At 47.4% G+C, this 18,592-nt stretch overlaps 1 protein-coding gene across 3 annotated transcripts in view; it reads right to left on the bottom strand.

Annotated features, from left to right (window-relative positions):
* Positions 1–18,592, bottom strand: part of UGGT1 (UDP-glucose glycoprotein glucosyltransferase 1) — a 2,047,742-nt gene that overhangs the window by 1,129,419 nt on the left and 899,731 nt on the right. For all 3 annotated transcript variants that reach the window (XM_069617855.1, XM_069617854.1, XM_069617856.1), the window contains exon 20: positions 3,018–3,116. In XM_069617855.1, coding sequence (XP_069473956.1) covers positions 3,018–3,116 — 99 coding nt within the window. The remainder of the gene's footprint in view (positions 1–3,017; positions 3,117–18,592) is intronic.

Below are 18,592 nucleotides of genomic sequence, written 5' to 3'. Positions count from 1 at the left end.
CCTGGATTCATTTTGCTACTTAATGTGTCAAATAATATCTCTAGGCTACAACTCTTCATTACAGGGAGGTCCAGCAGTTACACACATGGCAGTAGTTTAGTTCAAACACCTAAAGGAACATAGGGGAAATCTCTGCAAATAAGAAAAGGATGCTGTGATTGAAACAGTGTCAGTATAACAGGTGTAACCTTACTGATGGACCCGGTGGTGGTGCGGTTTTAGAATCAGGGATATGGGATCTATCCACTTAGGGGTGATGGTGCAACCCTCATTACCCACCTCCTATTGGCAGCTAAGATCACCTTGGTGTGAAACTAGAAAGCCCCAGATGGCCCGATTATATCGATGTGTAGGGTCGGGGGGGAGGGGTGGGAGATTCTGGCTTCAGAGAAAATCACAGCCTTATCACTGGGGAAATATACATTATATGTTGGGACCTGGCTCCCTTTTATTAATGATGTCAACAACTCACTTCCTGTGATATACAAACCGAACCTTCACAAACTTCTAGCCTTGCTGTAAGCAGAAACCTGGGAGTGGAGTGACTCAATATTTAGTTTGTGACCTCCTGTGATAATCTTGATCTAGTTGTTGTTTCATGATGTTACGAAGTGGGGTGATTTGGGGGTGGGGGGGGTCAAGATCAGGGAATGATCAATGGTCTATGATTTAAGTCACAATTCAAATGTGACTTCAGTAACTTGTTTTGCATCACATAGACGTCTGTCTCAATAAATTGATTACCAACAAAAACAAAAAAGTGTCAGGATTTGGAAAGCTAAGTTGGGTTTTCCTCAGGTGTCTACCGCTTATAGTGGAGTTGTCGTAAATCAAAGTTCAAACCTAATCTTGTAAACCCTTGTCTCTCCAGGGACTCGATCTAAAACACAACATTCAAAGGATATGGCGACCAGAAAGTTAGAAAACATACTCCAGTCCTCAGCCTCCCGGCTATCCGTATGCACAAAAAGAGGTGTTCTTATTCTTCATCAACAAAAAACTTTCACAATACTAATCTTATTACACAAAAGAAATATGCTTTGCCTGGGGAGACCGTTCCAGGATTACTTAAAGTTGGGACCCTCCCTGGTCTTCCAGCTTTCCAACTCTGTCAGACATCTCCCAAGTCCCAGGCTTCCTAGATCTCTTTTCAGTCTTTGCCTCTGGGTCTTTTGGCTTGGGCTGCTAGGTCTATATCTCCAACCTATGGTGCTTCTTTGAACCAGATAGGCTTCTTGCAGACCTTTGCATTCAATAAAGCTCTTTGATCTCAGATGTCCGGGTAGACATTACTTCAGGCTCAGGACTTTGGTCTTCAGTTCTCACCAAGGCCTTGGCTATCAGCATTCCCTTGTATTGTATCAGTGCCCAGGTAATCAGCAATGTGTACAACAGTATTCCCACCTTGTATAAGGCATATGTCTGGTTCCTGGCCTGCCATGATTCCTACTCTGGTTGCAGCACTGACTGGATTTTCCCATTCTCTTTTATAATGGGTGAGGGTCTTCATTTTTGTTTCAATTGTGATGATCCGTTGTCCTTTTAGGGTTGTCGCTTGGCTCGGGATTGGGCTGTTCCTGTGGCCTCTCATCAGATCTTGGAATTGAACCACTGTACATGGGTAAATCAAGGTCTATCATCTGGTGTTTCAGCATCTTTATAGTTGCTCTGCGACAGAGGCGCTATATTGGAATCTCTCCTGCACCTAATTTCCTCTCTGTGTTCGGGCAGTTGACACACTACCTCTTGCAGCATTCTGATCTGCCCATGTTGGTTGCTGTCACTTTGTTTCCTAAATATGAATCTATGGAAAGCATAGAGACAGTTTCTTGGCAAGCTTTCAAACTGTGTGTGTGTGGGGACTGTTGAAGGCGGGGAGTTCCAGCGTGCCAAACATTGGTGCAGTGCACATTGGGGCCATTACTTGGTCCTCCTGGTTGGGAGTTTTCCTTTTGGGTTTTGTACATCCTTAGTGGTGTAAGCCTATGGCTTGGTAGTTGTGGCAAGCCTGTAAGATCCCACTCCTCCAACCCTCTCAGAGGCACATCGAGTATTGGCTAGACCAACGCAGTCCCCTAGGCTCTCGCCCACCCCACAAAAAGTACTCAACCAAAGGAAATAAAACAAGTAGACAATTGTCTACCACAATCTAGGAGCATGTGGAGCCAATCAAACACTGGCTGATGCATGTTACTCTCAATGAAACAAGATGGTCTACTGATTAAAAAACACCTTTTCAGGGATAGTAAGAGTGGTATTGACTATTTGAGTTTTCTCTTCTGAACAGCTAATGGTGTGCAGTCTTGCATTGGTGCCCTTAAGAGGCAGCCATACAAGCAGATATAAGTTATTTAACATTTACTTACTACAGCATGGCATATTTCATGGAGTCTACAGGCAGCCTGGCCAACCTCAAGAGGGAAATTGATGTGCATTAACAGCTCAAATTACAGTTGAAGTCAAGGTTTAAATAGATGTATATGAACCAGAAATGCCTACAAGGGATCATTTCCTTATGTCTATTCTGTATTAGATACAGAACAGAAGTATGCAAGCATTTTAATGAATGAGCAAGACCAAGATGCAGAAATGAACAGTGCACAGTTGCACCTTGCTTTCAATCACGTACACTGCAATGAAATCGTATTTTAAATTTGACATCAGGTATTTAGCAGGGATGTATGTGATTTCACTGAATCTACTTCACCTAAAGGTGAAATCTTCGGAAAAATAAATAAATGTATTATGACGGGGGAGACCCCCGCCCCTTTCCCACCTCATCCTATCCCCTTACCCCACTCACCCATCTATGTTTTAAAATGTACCTGCTTACCCAACCAAATTCGAAGAAAATAAAATTTGAAGATTTCTCATTAGGTGAAAACGGATTCAGTGAAATACAGTAATACGATTTAGCAGACATGTCCGTTTATTATGTAAAAGCTACAATTCTGGGAGTAGTAATATCCCCACTCCCATCCGAACACAATTCCCAACAACAGCTTTCACCGGATTACCTTTCTTGGTTAGGTAGTTCATGCTGTTGGAGACAGCCGCAGTCTTCTCTTTCGAATCCAGGACACTAAATCTGGCATAATCATCCACAAAATGGTTATCTGATGGAAAAGGCAAGGAAATGAATGAATGATATAAGAAATTAACAGAAATACTATACAACATCTCCATACCAGCAAAACTGGGCCAAGGTTAAGTGTACACTGCACCCAGTTTTAGATCCTACTGGCATTTGGAGAACTAACCGTCTCTGCAAAGAATCTTTCACGAGTCAGCTAATGTTCCCATGCATCCTGTAATTGATGAGATTCTTTTTCACATTTACACAAAGGTTATTCAACATTATGAATACCGTACTCCCTGTCCATAGTGCCCTTTTCTCCACACTCACCGCATGCCATCCGGGGAAGAGGATGGGACTAGAGCTGAAGCAAGAAGTTTATTTAAAAAATAAAACTCAACCTCGAGCCCTGTCTGTTTGGACTGATTTTCTATACTCTGGCCTGGTGGAGAGCTGTATAGAAGGCCAACCTATATTGTGGCAGTGACAACTCTGGGGAGCTGTAGTCAAACCAGTTTGGGTAGCAGTGAATGGCAGTCTAGGCCTAGTTCTTCACAGGTAGTGAGGTTGTAAGGGGTCCACAATGAGGTCACACAATGGGAATCACAGATTACACTTAGACAGGATGTATAAAAATACAGGTATTATGTATTGGCCAAAACACACTATAGAGAAATGACTACTGGCAAGTAGAGTTATCACACAATGCTAATAAACATAGATGCATATATGCATTCACTTATTAAAGGACATAATATTCAATATAAACTCCTGCAACGGAAAGGTAAGATTAGATTAGTATTATGCACTCAAGGTCCACAGAGAATGGTCCCAAACTTAAATTGTCCAGCCCTAAGTTGTTTGGGACCTTTTTCAGGTAAGGTTCCACAGAATCCTTGAAGCAGGAATAAAATCCAGGTAGGGTCTCTGGGGTCCAGTGAAGGGTTATTATAGATAGAATGCAAGTTAAACTAGCTAACAAAAGTAGCCCCAACTTTCAGAAAGTCTTGCACATCAAGCAATGGCAAATCCAAAAGTGTTAGAATAAATTTTTATTATAAGCCCATTGACTTATAAATTACAAGTTACTCACCGTAGTACTCTTAGCTCATAGACCCCTTTCCTCCATACTGTATGGGCATCCCTCGCGAGGGACAGGAGATGGAAGATTTTTAACCAGAAAAACCTTCTTCCCCTTTAAATTTAGAGGCGCGTGGGGGCGCGGCCCCGGGAGCATGGGCTCTCCTGACTACGCCCATCAGCGCCACTTCTCAGTCCCCAATGAGGCGTTGACAATATTACAATTGCCTAAGTGACACCAGTTTTATTAGAGGGGAGGATGGTGGGACGTATGGAGGAAAGGGGACTAAGAGTATGTTAGTCACTACGGTGACTAACTTGTAATTACTCAATTGTCCCATCCCCTTTCCTCCATACTGTATGGGCGATTACAACTGAATGTAGCCCCAGGGTGGAGAGGTGACCCTCCCTAAGAAAACAAGTTGATTAATACTGCCTGCCGGAATGCCACGTCTGACCTGGCGCTGGCATACCAACAGTAGTGCTTGCAGAAAGCTGAGGGAGTGGCCTAAGCTGCCACCCTGCTGATGACCTGCCACGGTACGTGTCTCTGGAAGGCAACCGTAGTGGCCATGTCTCTGACTGCGAGGGCATACATGCTTGCCGGAAGTGGTTTGTGTTGCCCCTCCTAGGCCTCCTTGCGTAGGCCACTATCCACCTTAATATGGAGGACATAGAAGCCTGATATCCTGGCTCTGACCCACCGAAGGTGATAAATAGAGCCTCAGTCTTGCAGAAGCTCTTAGTCCTGTCCATATAGAACTTTGGCACTAGTCTACCATGAAGACAGCGCCACACCCTCTGAGCAAGGTCCTTAGGGTATGCGAAGAAAGTAGGGAGTACCACCACCTCATTTAGATGGAACGCAGAGACTACCTCAGGTAAGTACGTAGGAGCGTTCTAAGGACCACCCTGTCCCCGTGAAGGGTACAATATGGCTCAGATGCCCTCCCAACTTTGGATTTCGCCGACGGAGCATGCCGACGTACAACCCACCAAGAGGACTGACCTAAAGATTGCTAGCCTGATATCCGCTGATGACACTGACCCAATGGGTTTATGCACCCGGGCGCCAAACACTTTGTTGGGGTCACACTTGTGGGCTATTTCGACCCATCCTAAATGTGCCCCACTGCATCACTTTACAAATGGGGAAAGAAACAGCCAAAAATGGATGCGCTAACCCCTGTGTGCGTAAAAATCTGCAAAACTGTGTTTGGTCACAACCACAAAAGGCTGCGCACCCTGCCACACACAATCAAGGGGGGGCTGAAAACAGAATTCTCACTGCAGGAGCATGCCAGTGTGTTCTGTTACATTCAACATGGAGCAAGGCAGCAGAATTGTGCTAAAAACTGAAAATGCCTTTTAAAATGTAGCTTTGCAACCTTCAAAGTGATGTTTTGGATGCTAGATCCATTTATTTTCCTGTGAATCCTTGAAAGTAAAAGGGTTACAGATCATCCAGTGTGACTCAGAGGAGCCGGGCCTCATTGACTGACAGCAGCTAAGAAATGTATCTCATGAAAAACCAGCCCAACAACATTATTTTTCAGTTCCACAGGAAAAATGCAGTTGAAATTGCAACATGTAACAATTTCAGCTGTGCAAACAGAAACTCCAAACAAAGGCTGGATACATGTATCCAGGCTGCAAACAAATCCCAGCACTCAAGGGAAGAACTGGTGCTGAATAAAATGTGTGTGCTGCAGAGGAAAATCTGATTTAAAGGACTCAGTTTAATGTGCTTTTTCAGGAAGGAAGTTCAAAATTGCCTGTTTTTAAAGCACGTTTTTGTGAAATGCCTAATTCTGGAAGAAATGTCAAAGGATTGCTAATGTCAAAATCCACCTATAAACTTTATTCATTTTATATGTTTTAATGAAAGATATAGTTAACTTAAAGTTAAAACCCAGTCTTGAGTTAATTAACTATTTAATTCTGATCTGACAGCCTCAGCCTGGGAATGGTTGACACCTCACTGCTGGCAGGAAAGGACTAATTGCTGCTGGGAGGTTCTCATACTCATGACAAAGAATTCATCAGACTTTTGTCTGGGCCCTAACCAAAGACAATGGCAGCCTTGAACACTCATCCCTACATGGGAGGGGCAGCAAACTTCCCTCTCAAGGAAGAGGACCGCCACCCTGATTCAAGGAATTTGACAACTGTTGCCAGTTGAAAGAAAAGGACTTTTGGTGGTTAAATGCCTATTTGTAATTGAGCTTTAAAGACAATTAACTTTGCCACAAGAAGGAGGATTAATCTAAAAGTTGGTAGTTGTAAATCTAATTTTATGCTCTTTATTTGAAGACGTGACTAATTGCGCAGAGACTATTAATGCTGCAAATATAATATTGCATACCCTTGTTCTAGGGGTGATTGCACATATATGCACCGAATTAGGAATTGTTAGGTCAAACCTTTATGATTAAAATTGGCAAAATTCCACAGAAAAACAAAAGCCAGGTCTCACTGACGTGGGAGTTGGATGTAAATATAACCCACAAAATAAGTAATGTATGTGTCCGATTTTATTAGAGGGCATAATTATAGAAATGTGTATTTGTGGGAAAGTTAAAATTTTATCCAATTAACTGTGGGAGTTTCCCAAGTCACATCATAAAATAATACAGCCCTTTCTGTCTTCCAAACAGTGCCTTTGACCAACCATAGCCATGTGGGTGTGGGTTGTAAGCCTGCCCCTACCATAAAGTGAGTGATGTCACTGGGCAGGATAAATAAGGGACACGCACACGGACGGACGCACGCACGCAGGCACTCCCACACACACACACCCCTCCCTCCCTCCCTCTCTCCCCCTCCCCTCCATCCCGATTTCCGCGAGACACCCTTTTCCAGAATTCTTCATCTTGTCCTGATCCAGGCTACTTTGCAAAACCCAGGCCTCAGCATTTGCTGAACTCTTTTTCAGCTAGACCCAAACCCTGAAACCATCCCAAAAAAATTCATTCTGATCCAGTCTGGCTTGCTACCATTAAGGCTTACCTGCTGAAACTCGCCATCCCGCTGATCTACAGCAACCAGAAGGGCCAATCCAATCCAATCCAATCCAGTCCAGTCCAGTCTGAGGTGCCAGTCCAATTGACCAGAACCACCCAGCTGATCCCATTCCGCCAGAGGTGCCCTGCTGTCTGTTGACCTGATCCGTGATGACCAGAATCTGACGGCCCAATCTTAATTTACAGTGGACTGTAAGTATCAACAGGAATCATAGTAACCCATAGTATATTTGCCTTGTCCTATCCCAATCTATAACCCATCCACTCTTTAACTTAAGAACTTGTAATATTGTCACACCAGTCTTGAAACCTTGCTTTGATTCCTTGTGCTAGTGATAAATTCTTTAAAATCCTTTAGTCTTGTTAAATCCCAAACCCTTAAAATCATCCCACAGGTAATCCGACTGAGTCCTCCAAGGAGGACACGGAGGTGCTGGGGTTGGTTTCCGCGGACCACTCTGAAGATTACCGTGTTTCAAACTGGTAACCAGCCAGCCTGAATAGTTTAGAGCATAATTGTCATTGTAAAAACGGATGTTTTCATTTTCGCGCCTTTATTTTCAAAAACACCTCTCATTCAAACTCATATTACTTCCTCAATTTTATAGCTAGAGACTTAATTTCAACTCTGACTTAAACCTAAGACCTGTAGCTACATCCACAACCCAAAACCCGTTTTTATAAAAAAATCGCGTAGTGACATTTAGTCAGGAATGAGCAATTTTTGCAAAAGTTTTACACATGTGTTTTCCCATTCAAAGTATTTCCAAACACCCAATCTGATTCTAAGTGTGTATTGTTGCTCATATGATAGCTTATGTTTGTTAGAATCTTTGTAGTGTTGCTCCAATAGGAATTTATATCAATTTAAGGATTTTCGGACACTTTTCATTGTTTTACAAAGCCATTTTCGAGTGTCATTTTAAAAGTTCCAAAAACGTTTTCTCTCTTGTTTGGGGAGAGAAGATTGTATTCAAACCCCATACACTGTTCTATATTCCTCAATACCTGCTGCTTACTTACATCTGTGAAGAATTACTTCTTTGTGAGTTGAGAAATTTGCAGGGGGAAATCCCAATTTGAGCGCTATCTTTTCAACAAGCCAAAACTGTTCTTTTCTCTGTGTTTTACATTCTGTGTTGCTAAAGAGTGAACTCAATTGCCTTACCTACTTTCTGATTTGTATTGTCACCACATTGGTGATTACTGCTCCATATATTAAAAGTTGTGTTTGAATTGAATTTAAAAAAAGTAAATATAACCTTTACCAATCAGCCTGATTCCTGGTCCATTGTGATCTGGTGGTATTCTGAGAAGGGGTGTGATATGAGTGGTTTTAATTTAATGTGTGCATTGCATGCTAGGCTGAGACCCGGGTGTATTGCCCGATTGAAATCCTTAACACACCCGAGGTGTGTGATGAGAAAACATCCCTGGGGCCTCTGATGACTGGACTTGACTTTTGAGGGGAAATTTCTCCAGAGATCGTATCCCAGATGAGACCCAGGAAAGTTAGTGTCTTCCTGGGCTCCAGCTGTGAGTTCTTGAGATTGATGGAAAGTCCCAACTCGTGTAGTAGAAGTGCGGAGGCGGAGTGGGGGACTGCCTCCGGAGACCTTGTCCTGATGAGCCAGTCTAGGCCTGTGTAGGAGTGGTGACCCTGGGACCCCATAGGGCTGCCACGTGTTCATCCAACCTGTACAGACCCTGTGGTCCGAAGTGAGGCCAAGGGATAGAACTTAGTATGGGAAATGGAAGCCCCTGATCCTGATGTTACGAAAGGATCGATGGACTGCAGATAGACGCATGAAGGTAAGATTCCTTCAGATCCAGGGAGCACATCAAGACTCCCGTGAGCCATGTCCCAGCCATATTTGCTGGGGTAACCAATGTATGACGAAAATCAGTGAATAGGAGCACAGACCAAGCTGAAAGGTTGGGACTTCCTCCACTGCCTGCCTCTCTTCATACAAGTAAATGCACGCCCACAGAGTTATTGTCCCAATCTGTGGGAGGGGAGGAGAGGCGAAGGAGGTATAGGAGGCGGTAGCCCGAGGACACTGCAGGGAGGATCCAAGGGTCCTCAAACCTCGTGCGCCAGCATGGGCGTGCGTCTGGCTATATGCCTTAGGGGTGCCTTAGTAAGGATGGATAACGATTCCACTGCCAGGGGACTGTTCCGCCTCTTAACAAGTTCCTAAGCGGTATTGGAACGGAACAGGTCCCCAACCCCCCGAAGGGAATGTCCAGTATGCGTTCCTGGGCGTCCGGGTTGAAATTGGTTGCCCGTAGCCCAGCAGTCGTGTCGATGTCCAGCACGGTGGACTCCATTATGTCCTGCGCAACTAATTTTGGCCTACGGCAGCCCTACCTTGGAGCGTGCCTGGCGCTGCTCCGGAAGTGGCCGAGCAGTGAGGCAGTGAGAGCGCCACAACAAAGTGGGGCCCCTCCCGCTGTCTAAACTAGGCGTCGAGGCACCTGTTGGTAGGCTGCGCCGAATGGGGTCTAAGCTGTGCTGACCCGAGCCGGCTGTGGGGCTGCCAAGGCTGTTGGAGGCATGGGAGCCAGTGTTGTGGGTACTGGCATGGGCAGCTGGGGCTGCACAGGAGCCGGAGGCGCTGGAACCAAGGGCGGAGTGACCGTGGGTGCTAGCGACAGAACTGGAGGGAGTATGTCCCTGATCACCTCCCTGTGGCTGAAAGCCATCTACGGGGACCTCATGAGGGTCATGGTTTCTCAAGAAAACCTGTCTTCAAAGCCAGTGGAGCGCTTGGAGGCGCAGGGCCATGAAAGTGCTGCGGCCTGAACCCACTCTGCCTTCTGTCTGCGGGGTGTATGGGCCCAAAGACGATTATGCGGTGGGCCCCGTACTTGATGAAGACCAGTCCCAACTGGAAACTCGTTCCCCTACCTGTGCCCGAAAAGTGGATGGTGTCGGACGAGCCGCCATTTTGTCTGGCCCAGCGTTCGGGTGCCATACTGCGTGCCTGTGTCAGGGTCCTTGCCACATTGGGCCCCGCCTCTTCCAAGACTCCTGCGGTGGGGGTTGAGGCCTACCCTGCACTTCAGGACGGGGCCTGGTATGCTGATTGCCTTCAGGGAGGTCACCGGTAGTGCTGCGTACAGGCACCGCCTTAGACATCTGTCCGGTGCTAGGGGCTAGTGCTAAGGACCAAACACCGGTAATGGAACCCTGCGGCCCCTCCACTCAGTCACCAGTAGGATCTCACGACCCCTTGGCCCGGAGGCCGATAGCTGTAGTAGCAGCCTCGGTACCTGCACTGGTACAAGAACCTGGAAGGTCTCGCCCGCGCTTGTGCCTCTTGAACGGAGACAACTTTGCAGAGTGTGTGGTGTGTACAGGTGCCCCTTCGGACATCCGTCCGGTACAAGGGCGTAGCCCCATGGGTGTACAACCAGTTATTGAGCCTTGTGGCTCTTCAGCGCAGTCCCAGTTAGGATCATCTGACCCCTAGGCCTGACGGCTGGTAGCTGTAGCCGCCTTGGTAACTGCCCTGGTACCAGAACCTGAAAGGTCCCTCCCGTTCCTACGTTTCCTGGGGAGGGAGTCGCTTTTGCAGGGTCCGAAGTGCGTACAGGGGCCCCCTTTGACAACTGTCCAGTACTAGGGCGTAGCCCCTCGTGCGAAGACCCGATAATGGAACCTTGCAGCCCCTCAGTGCAGTGTCCAGTAGCATCTTGCAACCCCTCGGCCTGACGGCTGGTAGTTGTAGTAGCCCTGGTACCTGCCCTGGTGCCAGGAGCTGAAAGGTCCCTCCCGCTCCTGTGCTTCCTGGGGGAGGAGTCGCCTTGCGGGGTACGTGGTGCGTACAGGCGGCCCCTCAGAGGTGTGTTTGGTAATAGGGCGTAGCCCCTTGGGCCTAGGCCCAGTAATAGAGCCTTGCGGCCCCTCAGCAAAGTGTCCGGTAGGATCTGGTGACCCCTCGGCCTGACGGTCGGTAGCTGTAGCAGCCTCGGTACCTGCACTGGTATTAGGACCTGAAAGATCCCTCCCGCTCTCGCGCCTCCTGGAGGAGTCGCCCTTGCGGGGTACGTAGTGCGTACAGGCGCCCCCCCTCTGACCTTTGTCTGGTACTAGGGCATAGCCCCTCGGGTGGAGACCCAGTAATAGAGCCTTGCGGCCTCTCAGTACAGTCACCGGTAGGATCTCGGGACCCCTCGGCCCGACAGCAAGTAGCTGTAGTAGCCTCGGTACATGCACTGGTACAAGAACCTGCAAAGTCCTTCCCGCTCTAGGTGTGGATGAAAAAAGTGGCCCAACCATCGGCTTGGATGATGAATTCCTCGAGTCCTCTGGAGGTAAACTTCCGAAGAGCTCCATCCACCGGGCTATCTTCAGAGCGCGTGTAAAGGCGCGTCACACTCGATACAAGACTCCCAGCCGTGGTCGGGGCCAAGGCAGTGGAGGCAGAGAGCGCGGGGGTTAGACGTAAGGAAGAGCCCCTCACAGGCAAAAAACCTGCTGGAGCCCGCAGACATCAACCTGAACGAGGGAGGAGCATGGTCACCAGAGGACGAGGTATCTGCATAAAAACAAGAAAAAGACAAAAAGAAAACACTTCTCCGGGGAAGAGCACGTGGAATTACAAGGCCGGAGGCCTAACCCAGGAGCGCTAGTGAAAGCGGTCTGTTCCAGTCGACGCGGAAAAGAGGACTGAGGAGTGGCACCGGTGGGCGGAGTCAGGGGAGCCCTTGCTCCTGTGGGTGCACGCCTCTAAATTTAAAGGGGAAGGAGGTTTTTCTGGTGAAAAAGGTTCCGTCTCCCGTCCCTAGCGAAGGACGCCCATACAGTATGGAGAAAAGGGGACGGGACGTAGAGTATGGGAGTATAGGGGTAGTTCTGTAACTTCTCCCCCGTACTCCGATTCTTCCCCAGACTTGACAGGACAAAGGAAGAGGGTCCAAGGTTGTTTTTCCCACCGAAAGTTGCAGCCCTCGAATCGCAGGTTCTAGCTGATCTCGGGTTAGTGTATTTCACTGTTGCAAGGACTCGGTGGAAGAATGCTGAAAAACTCGATGCAGAACCCCTCTCAGGACTGGAAACGGGTCAGGTAAGCGATTTCGGATGGTGGTCACTGCAGCACGGTTACACAAGGGGACTCAACTGCTGCAGTCAGACTTTCCCTCCTATCTCAGGTCCCCTTGGTGCTAGGACACCGAAATCTAGCAGATGTCAGTCTCGTAGGGCCAGCTGAGGATCCTCAAAGTTCCAGGTCGAAACTCTGAATGGTGACGCCGGCAGCATGGTAGCCCAAAATCAGAGCTGGTCAGCCACAGGAGGGCACTGGGGCACTTCCGAAGGCTCACCTTTACAGGGTACCGAGCAGACGTCAGGAATGGATGTTCCCTCCACTCCAAGGGTCGCAGCTCCTTCGCAGGACTGCTAAAGATCTTCAGCAAGACAGGGCTCCTCCAGGACAGCAGCAAAAGTTGGTAACAAGCCTTTTTCCAACGGGTCTCCAGTTTCTTTGCAGATCTCGCAGCTGGATATGATTCTTGGCTCCTTCAGGTTTATCCAGGTTCACATCTCTGAGGAATGGGTGCAGGGGTCCTCTACTTATCCTAAAAGCCAGGTAAGAGCTGCTTCCCTCACTTGCCAATGACAGGACTAGCCCACACACACACACCCCAGCAGTGGTCCAATCGGGACCACTGGTGGGAAAACTCATGAATGACTCACACACTGAAACCAGTTTGTGGATTGGGACCACACAGTCCCAGCCCACATCCTGCCAGCAAAAAAACACAGTCCTCCAGTAGCCCGCCAAAAGCTTCTGCTTTCCCAGGCACTGGAAGTCCTTATAAGGATTTTCATGGCCTCTCAGGCCAGGAAGAAGGCTAAAGAAGAAGATGGCAAAAGGACAATCGAAAAATCTCGTGGCACGGCCATGTTTGACCAGTAGCCATAGTTACTAGTCAAACGCGGTAAAGCTAAAATGAAAATTCCCCAAAAGTGGAAAAAAGCCACTGCTTCCACCAGCTAATCCTTTTAGCACACCTAGAGTAACCAAGTATCCTCTGAGTGTTAGTCTAGGGCAACACAAAAAGTGTACCCCATTTTACTGCAGTGTAAGCTGCTTTGTACAATGATAAAAGTTACCAAGTGATACAAAGTAATCAAAAGTAGTAACACAGTAACACGACTAAGGGGAAACAAGGTTTCCCAGTACTGACAACCTGAAGGATATGTCAGGTTTCCCATAACATCTGAGCAAAAGCCAGTGCAGTGAAACCTTCACTGTACTGCAAACAGTACAGGTCAGAATCAAATATAAAAGCAAAAGGTTTGGGGGTTCCATAAAGATGGAAGGAAAGGTGCAGTAAACAAAAATCTTTCCGAACACCGTCCACTTCCCCCAAATGCGCCATCCCTCACAGATGTTCCCTGACCTCCATCACTCCTTTGTTCCCTGTGTGTGGGATCCAAGTGAACTGTGTTCCGAGCCCACTCTGGGGAAATCAGAATCAGTGTAGTCCAGAATTTGAGCCCATGTGAGAAGATGAGAAGAAGTGGAAACGGACAAAAGTCAATTAAAAACATGCTGCTTATTGCTTCTCTGAAGTAAATTCCCTGATCCACTTGATAGGCCCCCCAAAGATGAAAGATTTCCAGAGGAACCTAAAAGGCACCGCCCCCACTCATGGGAGACCAATCCCTATCTGCTCAGGGCACCCGTCACCACATTCTCTGTCTTGGCAAGATGGGTTTATGTTACCCAAGGCTCGGAACCAATCAGCATTTCTTCCCTGCAGTGCCTCTCTTGTTGAGGTAGTGCAAAGCCAATGTGCTGTCTGCCAGAATCATGTGCTGCGACCAAGTAGCGTGACAGATGCACTCTGACAAACTGATACCACAAAAAGGTACTGTTTTGAAATGTATTACTGTAAGTTTAGTCAGGTTTTGTGTTTGGCAACAGCCTGAAGGTATAGGTGTACTAGGGGTTCAACGAGAACTAAAAGAGGATTGCTAGAATAGAGTGAGGGATAGCATGGTAACCAATAGATTTAATGTGAATTGGTGCTCTAGCGCACAAACCATACATCCGGGTCCATAAAGTTGACAAATCCAAATCTTGTTCTGGACACACTTTCTACAAAAGAACACCAAAATGGTGGCAACAGAAAAGTCTCAAAACTTAACCCAAGTCCTGGCTGACCCTAAGCTGCGCTGGAAAGATTCAACAGTTTTTGCCAAAGTAAAATCGTAATCTGGCTTAAAGTCCTTCCCCATCTATTCCAGACATTGAGTTTCCTCGCCTTCATTCTCTTCAATTGTCTTCTCATACAGATCCTAAATTGGGCTTAGCCCAGTGGACAAGGGATTTTAGATTCCCTACTTCGTTAAGATACTGGGATATAGTACCCAACTCATTCTTCACCCTCTTGACTTCCCGTGGGGTTTCTGGTGGAGAGCCTCTCTGTCTTTTTATAGCACTTCAGGAGGGCTATGTCCACTCCTGGTTGGTGGTTGCGGTTTCCTGGTTCTTGGCTCAGGATCACTTCTTAATTGGTCTATTCCCCAAATTAGCCCATTGGGCTCAGCTGGTGAGTAGAAGACTACATTATCGGCAAGAGGTGTACCCGACATCATAGAAGCATACCGTACAGGAATGGTCCTGCAATACTGCAGTACACAGAGATGGCAAAGTAGCAGTTTCCTGCTCCAGTAAGGCTTACCGGCCTTCCGCAGGTTATTGCATTGTCTAGGTTGGAGTAAATAAGTGCCATCAGACCATTGCATGGTTCGCACGGCCCCATGGGTGTATGTGCCCTTCTGTGAAAGGTGCAAATCGAGCATGGGGCGTTTTGGGGCTTGTTTGCCACTGGCTCTAAGCGTTTGTTTGACTGTTCGGTGAAGCCCAATTGGGGTTGGAGGGGGGGTTTGTCGCTAAGCAAACAGGTAGACTAAGCTGTTGGAGGACTAAGAGGATGTAAAAAGGGTAATGTTGTTCCATGTAGAAAAGATCCTACAAAAGGAGCAGGATTCCTACCATGGAGCGTTTGTGGGACAGTGGCTCCAGGGAGTCTGCTTGCTGCCACCAAATTTCTCCAGCCAACTAGAGCTCTGCTCCCCCACAATATAACCTGGAACGAAGTAAGGAAGGCCATCAGTGCTAGTCTGATGCGCTCGCCAGATGCACAATGTGGACTCTTCCAAGGCTCACAGCCCGCTCACCATGAGATCTCCCAAGTGAGCACCCCATTCTCCCAGTGATCACCGTTGCCGCTGAGGCTGGATTACTCATGTATTTATTCATGAGATAATCTCACCTTGCAAGCAGAGATCTAAAATGTGTAACCTCACAAAATCCATTAACTAATAAAGTAGTGTATAACTTGTTTTTCCTGATTTATCAAACTGTTATGAAGTATTGCTGTGCAAAGGACACATTTCCTGCTTATTGTGACATTTACAAGTCTCAAATTGCAGCCCTTTAAAATGGATGAGATACTTCCTAATAGAGGACGGAAGTAACATAACTCCCCCCCCACCCCCTTTCAGCTCAAACCTATGGACTATAACTTGTGGAATTCCTCAAAGATCAAGTCTTTCACTGCTTCTATTCTACGTCTATGTGGCCCCACAGATGAGGATTGTTAAGGTGGATTTCCAGAATCAGTCCTGTGGGAGGGTTCTGAAAGGTCACCCTAGTTAATGAACAGGGGAAATGACACCAAGGCCTCACTATCTATCAAGGTAGTGTAGCAGAGCAGTAGGGCAAGACTTCAAGGGCTGTGGAAGTGGTGTAATGGTACAATGAGCCACACTCCGATCACTGATATAAATCAAATTGGACAGAAGTACAAAAATATACTTTTTACTAGGCGCTAAACACTCCATATAGTTAAATTCTAAGGCTAGTAGATATCCCTAAAACTATTTGGCAATGGAAAAACAGTAAATGTAGGCAGTAAAGTGAGGTAAAACACAATGAAAAGCAATGAAGCATATACCCTGCCTTATAAATGCATGGCGTTCAGCACATAAGAAGCCTTTTGCTGCTAGGTAAGTAGGTCTATTGGCTCAGACAAAGTCAAAGTCACAGGTATGTACCTTTTGAAGGGAGCTGGGAGTCTTTAGAAGTGAAGAACACATAATAGCAAAGCCAACAGGTAGGTAAATGAAGTAGATTAGGGGTACTCTCCCAATCCCACCAGACGAGGGTCTGCCCAGAGAGGACCCTTGGCCAGAACTGCACTGATCATGATCAGGCAAGGAAGAGTTAGGGACTGGAATACACGCCCATACAATCTTGATGGTGGGTGTGGGGGTCGGTACAGGTACGCACTATCTCATCCCTTAACCCAATTCTCTGAGGGACTACCCTTATGATCATCAGAATCATTGGGCCTAACTCAGTTTAAGGTCTGGTTATAGGCAGTGCAGGGGCCGTGGGTGCAATGGTAGTTTAGAATTCAGGATTGGGGCTGGCAAAATGGTTCCATAGGTCTTAAAGCTGGATGGCCCAGGTACCACAGGACAACGACCACCACAGTGGTTGGTCCCACTAGCCTAAGGTTCAAAGCACTGATCAGGGTCTTCTGCAGATTGATGCAGAGAGGCAGGGCTTCGCCAGGGCTTGGCAAGAGGAAATGCTGGTCGTCTTCAAAGGCAGCCTTCAGAATGCCGTTTCTCTTTGTAGGGGTATTGGCCTGAAACGATGAACTGAAGAATGGCGGCAGGACTGCTCCTTTTATCACAAATTTGAGTTTGCCAGGATCTGCATCTTTCCAAACTCGCAAGGGATGACGACTCATTGACAGCCTCTTGCCTCCATTCTGTCAAGCAAAGACAACCCCCCGGCTGGATGTGGCATTCGGGCAAAACTGTTCAAACTATCACATCCGGCCAAGATGTAAACACCAGAAAGAGGCTTACCAAAAATGGCATTTCCTGACCTGAGAAGGTAGGATGATTGCCAAAGCACAAGATGGCCAAAAGACAGGGCGAAAAATACATAGCACGGCTATTCCGAGTACATGATACTGAAAAGGGCATTATGCATTAAAATGCCACATTGCATGCAGTACAAATGAACAAAAAAGTTAGAAAAATATCATCTACCACCATCTTGGACACATCGTGAAACTAACAGAAATGTCACAAAACTAAGGCAGCCATGCGTTGAAGACGTTCTCCTCAGAGCTCCTCCAGATCCGGCAAAATCCTCGCCAAATCAGATGATCCGCTAGACCCAAACTGATAGAACTTTGCGGTTTGCCCAGTGAAGAACGTCTCCACATATGGGCGAGGTCTGGAGCTGAATCGAAGGCGGAGAGCAGAAAACAAGACCTCCATCACGCCTTCACGGAAGAGTGCTCGCTCCCACAATATGGCGGTGGACCTATAAGCAACAGCTAGAACCGGTGCACCAAGCAAATGGCGGCATTGCCACAGTGACAGAAGCAGCGGCCAACTATCGAATCGGCACGCAGGAGGAAGCAAAGTGAGTGCGTAGCCTGACCAGAGGAGATAAGAGGTGGGTGGCTGTGATAGTGGCGGGAGACGCAGAGACCACCACGCGCCTCCGCTGAAACATGAGTGAAGTGCACACACAGTGACAGAAGCCGCACACACCCAGCAGGCAAGAATAGAAGCACGGCAGCCAGGATGACATCCAAGGCGGCTACTCATTTAATCACCAAGCCAGCCTTGCAATGAAGGCGGTGGAGCTCAAGCAAGCAGCGTGAGCGGGTAACGTACAAACATAACTCAGGCCGGCCAATCGCTGGAGGCAGTAAAACAACAGTAAGTGAGCGAGGCATGGGTGCTGAGCGAGCGCAGAGGGTGATGATGAAGCAGGACTGAGACACACCCCTCACCCATCCCCCCCGGATGAGTGTGTAAAATACCCTTCAGTGTGCACGCAAGCGTGTACATATTGTCAGCATGGTAATTCAAACCACTACACACACTAGTGAGGGACAGGCGAGCACAGCGCACCCCTCCCCCCTCGATCATTAACACAAGTTGTATATGGAAGACACCTTGCAGCCCTTGGTGCAGCACTCAACAGAGGCAAACTAAAGGCTACTAGCCCCCCCCCCCATTCACACCTCCCCATGAGGTGCAAGCATGTTGCATGCCGGAATAATAAGAGTTGATGAGCAACATACGACAGAAGAATACAAACAAGCAGCAGCATGAGAGCAAGCAACAGATAGGTGGCACAGGGTGTAATGTTGCAGAATAGCCCGAAGGGGCTCAAGAAAGGACATTCGTAGAGCTACAGCAGCTGCACCTGGACCAGGCCAAACCAATAAGGCATATAACTCGCCTTAAAGACAAGCAATTAGTAAGACCAGACAGCTATACGCCTGGTGCAGAGGGACAAAAGGATATGCTAGATCCTAAGAAACGGCGCAGAACAGACAAGAGAAACAGGACATG

The sequence above is a fragment of the Ambystoma mexicanum genome, chromosome 10 (genome assembly GCF_040938575.1).
Source record: "Ambystoma mexicanum isolate Mex_15411 chromosome 10, UKY_AmexF1_1, whole genome shotgun sequence".
Classification (NCBI taxonomy): domain Eukaryota; kingdom Metazoa; phylum Chordata; class Amphibia; order Caudata; family Ambystomatidae; genus Ambystoma; species Ambystoma mexicanum.
Note: the sequence above shows the minus strand (reverse complement) of the source record. Positions and strands in the feature narration are given on the sequence as shown.